The following is a 5,195-nucleotide window of genomic DNA, read 5'->3' as shown; positions in this document are numbered from 1 at the left end:
TCGCCCAAGGCGATAACGTTAGATTGAGCAAACTTAAGCTCTTAAAACAATCACATTTGTACTCTTCAAAAACTACGGAGTACATTACTTCAAGGACAATATATACCAAGTGAATGTTAATGACTTAATGTACTTGTGAAGATAGACTTGGAATTTGAAGGTAACGTTCAACCATGGATTATAAACTGTACTAGTTAAATTAATGTAAAAACCCATAAAAATCTACCAAATTGTCAGTAAATTCCAACCAATACCACGTGTGATTATACCCTACACACTCAGCTTTTTCAACTCACTACCACATACAACGGTCAAAATATCAAAATGGCACATAAAATGAAGGTAATTAAACATTCCCAAATATTTTTACTGCATTATAATAATACTCCAACTCTATAATTAATCAACTAGTACTACTAGTAAAACCTAATTACCCCCAATAAATAAAATTAAAACTACAAATAGAAAACTCTACCCTAGAAAATCCCAAAAATTATTTAATGAATTTACAAACAAAAACCTGCCATGCCAACAATTTTCTGCCAAAGGGCCCACAACGAAACAAAGCCCAATTGCCACGTGGCAGCGACTCACAATCCCAGCCGTTGATTTTCATCAGAAGCCGACCCCAGCCGCGCCGACGCCGAATGTAGCCGGACGATGCGGCTCAAGCTTCCGCCCATTCTCTCTTCCCCACAAGCTGCAAGCCATCTCCGGTGGCAGTGTCTTAGCCGCTGATCTCAACGGAGCCGATTTACACCGCGTCAACACGAACGGCTCGTACCCACCACCGCCTTTGTTAAGCTTCTGCTCGATCAAGTTAGCCACCGAGCCGCCCCCGGCTGGGAATGAAATAGATGATCTTCCTGGCTGAATAGACGGCTGAGCCGCTTGTTCGTAGCGTTGTTGAACATGCGGCGGAGGCAATGCTGCCACCGCCGCCGGTTTATTTTTCTTTGGAATTGATGAATCGGACGAGTTATCGGGTTTATTGACCGCCTTCTTGTGGTGGCGCTCCGGTAGCCACCGAAGGAAATCAGTGCTACAAACCCACGTTTCTTTTGAGACTTCCATTGATACTTTTGGTTCACACATCATTAATAGCAAACAATCTGGCAATGTCTTCTTGTTTTCCGCTTCTATTGACTTCCTTGCTACTGATTCTTGTTCTTGTTCATGTTCTTCAACATCAACTTCAACTGGGTCTTTTTCTGTTTCTTGTTCTTGTTGTTGTTCATCTTCTCTGTCTTTTGACTCTGCTGTTGACTCTTCTGATGAATTCAAAGAATATGAAGATGATGTTGAAATCTCACTGCTTTCACATTTTTGTCTCTCTTCTTCTTCATGAACTGTTGAAAGATCGTCGCTATCTAATTCTAGTTCTGCTAATTCTTCCTTCTCCACCTTTAATTCTTCCTCATTATTCTCAGAATTATTTGATTGATGCTCATTATTCTCAGAATTAACAAGTAAATTACCCTCATTTTCCTCTGAATTAATAACCAAATCCTGCTCATTTTCCTCTAAATTACCCAATTCCTGCTCATTTTCACCATCTTTAACCTTCTCTTCAACTAAACTCGTCTCAATTAAACACCCATTTACATCAATTTCATCTTCAATCAACAGGGTTTCCTCCGAATCCTCAAATTTCTCCTCATCTACAATTCCTCTGTTTTCCACACTCTGTTCTTCCTCTGTTTCTCGCTCTTCTTCCTCTGCCTCCTTCAATTCTTCGCCGGTGAAACCCGGCATTTCATCCAATTTCTCCAAAACCCCATCAATTTCCTCACTACCATCTCCCATTAAATCCGCCTCCTCCCCAATTACCTCACTATTTTCTTCTCTAAATTCCTCTGTTTTCTCTTCACCAATTTCCTCCGTTTCCTTAGCTAATTCAACTTCTCTTTCAGCTTCAATCTCATCTCCTTTTTGTTTTTCTCCAGCATCAACATCCTCATCGTCCTGAGTAGGTAGAGGAACCTCCCACAACTTCCGCGAAAGCGAAGCCATTTTCAAAGGATCAGATCTACACCTCATCAACAACAATGCATTCTTCGGAGGAACACAAACACTAACTCTCCCACCTTCTTCATCATCTCCATTACAACTACCATTATCAACAATCTCATTACTTTCATTATCATCATTCTTCACATTATTATTACTATCCCTAGTGAACAAATCATCGAATTCCATATCATCGAAAATCGACCTTCTTCTCGAACATTCCCTCTCCATCATCACCACCCTACTATTATCCCTCACCTCCTCCTCTCCGCCCACCACTAACTCAATATCTCTCCGCTTTTCTCCGCCTTCACCGTCTTGCAACGAAACCAACCACCGGAAAACAGCGCAGGAATTCGGAGTCGGATTTTCTCTCTCCTCCCCTGTTTTACCCTTCTCACCCCCACCACAAAAACCACCACTACTAAAACAAGAAGATTTGCAAGGAAACAAGCAACTAAACTCCGACCCGAAAGCCCTCAAAGCTTCACAAATCGTTAACGGAAGATGAACCCATCTCTGATTCCTATGATTCAACCCACATTCTTGTTGCCCCTGTTGTGTCTGCACACCATCAATTGAATGCGAATGCGAATGCTCGATTCGTCGAAAGCTAGATTCGCCACCACTCCCATTTGCTCCTCCTCCTCCGCTCAATCGCTTGCTACGGCAAGCCCTCATCTTCATCTTCTTCCCCTGTTTCTTCGTCTTCACTCTAACCTGCCCAATACAGGTAACTTTAGGCGAAGAGGGTTCCGGGTTATCGGCGAAACCGGATGAACCCTTGTTCTTCTTTGATGACGAAGGAAACATGGCGGGTGATTGAGCTCCACCGCGTAAACTACCGTTGTGTCGGAGACGGCGGCTGAGGGAGGATGACAGTGAAAGCGAATGCGAAGTTTTATCAACAGATGTTGCAGCACGGCCAGGACTAAGGATAGATTTGGAAGAAAGGCGCATAGAAGAGGATTTAGAGAGGCGAGAAGTGAAGCAAATGAAGAGCTCACTTGTTGTAGTTGGAGTACTAGTTGTTCTATGAGGTCTTTCTATGTCCATTTCTAATATTGATTGATTGAAAAGATATTTATTTAGGGGTTTTTTATAGGGGGTTTTTTGGATTGTTAATTAGGTGAAAATGAGATAATAATTGGGAGATTTTAATTTTTACATGGAAAGATTAGAGGGTGAAAAATGGAGAAGAAGAAGATGGGAAATGGCAGAGAGAAAGGGAAAGAGAGAGGTGGGAGGTGTAAAATGGGGAGTAGTGGAGAAGTTTAACAGAGTGAAAGAGTACAAAAGGATGGAGTGAGGGAGGAGAGAGAAAAGAGGGGGAGGTGATGAATAGAATGGAGTTTGTCTTTGCATAGAAAGGAAGCATTCTAGTAGTGTAACGCACAATGGGGTTAAAGTATGGTTTTTGCCGTTTTCATGTGATTTCTCCTTATCTATGATTTAGACATCCTACCCTTTGTTCATGGTTTTTCTAACTTGATATATTCAAAAAAAAAAAAAAAAAAAAAAAAAAAAAGTGTTCTAATTAAGGTTAATGAAAGGTATCCAAATTCAAAACAACAATTAAATAAGTTGTCTAATAAGTTTAAATGAGTTTTTTTTGTCTAAAACGGGTTTAAATGAGTTTATATAAGATAAAATTATTTCACAATATGACAATAGTGAAAACTAGGTTAAACCCCGTGCAATAAATGCACGGTTGTACAATAATTTATTGACGATAAATTATACGTAAAAAAGTGTTTTTTAAGGACTTGACACACCAATTATTAAAGCGTAAGTACTATGAGGTACATTACTAAATAATCACATATAAAATTATAATGAACAATAGAAAGTTTAATTGATATTTTATGTTAGGAATATGTATTAATTTAAATACAATCCTTTTTTAAGCAAGTATTATTGATTCTTTAAGCAAGAATTGTTGGAGAAGATTATTTTTTAAACAAGTATTATTGGAGGGAAAAAAAATTAATATATTGCTACCAAGTGTCCATCCTAGTTTCCCCTTTAGTAATATGTAATAGATCTTAATAGTTACACACACCTCTATATAAGAAAAACTATAAGACTACGGGCATGTTCTCTTCCGTTGAAATTCAGTTCAGTTCAGCTCTTATGTCTAATGAAATTCAGTTCAGTTCAACTACCAATTTTTTATCTCTAAGCCGAAAGTCAATAGTTAATTTGAATTTAGAATAGAAATATAAATCAAACTTAAGGAAAATTATTATTGCTATATAATTTTTCAAATCTATCCAGGCCAATTTGATCTTTCTAACTGCATGTTATAAATGAAATCAAACATGAGCAAATTTTACAAAAATCAATGTGCATGTGTTTACCATCTATATATACCAAGGTGAAAATTAATTGTGTATAGCATGAGTTGTTTACTTGCTTTCCAAATGTCTTACTCATAAACAAATGATCAAAAAATTTGTTAAGGTCATTCTCTTTTTCTTGAAAAAAAAAAGTAGTAGGTAGTAATATAAATACAAAACCATTAGATCGTAAAGTTTCTCTATCTAGTCTACTCGTTTTTTTAATCAAGATCCATGTTAAATCTATGATTTGTAGTTGATACAATAAACATTGAGCAATATCTCACAATTTGATACTCCTAATGGTCCCTTGTTATCAGGAATGCATGAGGTGAGCAAAGTACCGGATCATGCACTAGGACAAATCAAAATCCCTAAACTAAACTAGATTAATTTAATTAAAAAATGATTAACACTAATAATGTTACCATTGACTGAGGAGCTAATCCAGTCTTTAGCTAGGCCACTGCCCTATCTAAGCATGCATTAACATGGCCAGATCATTTACTCACCTTCACATATAGCCAAACAATGAAATAAATAAATAAACTCGTAAATAACCTCTACTATTGTACTTATTTATTTTATAACCTAAAATTCTTATTAGTAATCACATTAGATTATAAGATTAATGGCTTCTATAAGGACTAACCCAAAATGAATTAGGGTTTAAGTTAGGAATGGTATACTCCACCATCTTACTCTTTTGCATTATTACACTATTCTTTGATGTCTGTCAAAGTTATTTCCAATTAACTAGTGTACATTATAAGAGAGTGCAAAGATAAGAATTGACTAAATAATTAGACAGCAACACACATGTAGCAAGTACAAAATTCCCTATCC

The 5,195-nt window shown here is 37.3% G+C and overlaps 1 protein-coding gene across 1 annotated transcript; it reads right to left on the bottom strand.

Annotated features, from left to right (window-relative positions):
* Window positions 1-221: 221 nt before the first annotated feature.
* Window positions 222-3,385, bottom strand: LOC145604678 (uncharacterized). The gene has a single exon (XM_081660591.1). It carries the CDS (start codon window positions 3,064-3,066, stop codon window positions 616-618), a length of 2,451 nt encoding a protein of 816 aa, XP_081516717.1. The 5' UTR covers window positions 3,067-3,385; the 3' UTR covers window positions 222-615.
* Between the last annotated feature and the right edge of the window lie 1,810 nt (window positions 3,386-5,195).

The sequence above is a fragment of the Chenopodium album genome, chromosome 22 (genome assembly GCF_948465745.1).
Source record: "Chenopodium album chromosome 22, dcCheAlbu1.1, whole genome shotgun sequence".
NCBI classification, from domain to species: Eukaryota; Viridiplantae; Streptophyta; class Magnoliopsida; order Caryophyllales; family Amaranthaceae; genus Chenopodium; species Chenopodium album.
Note: the sequence above shows the minus strand (reverse complement) of the source record. Positions and strands in the feature narration are given on the sequence as shown.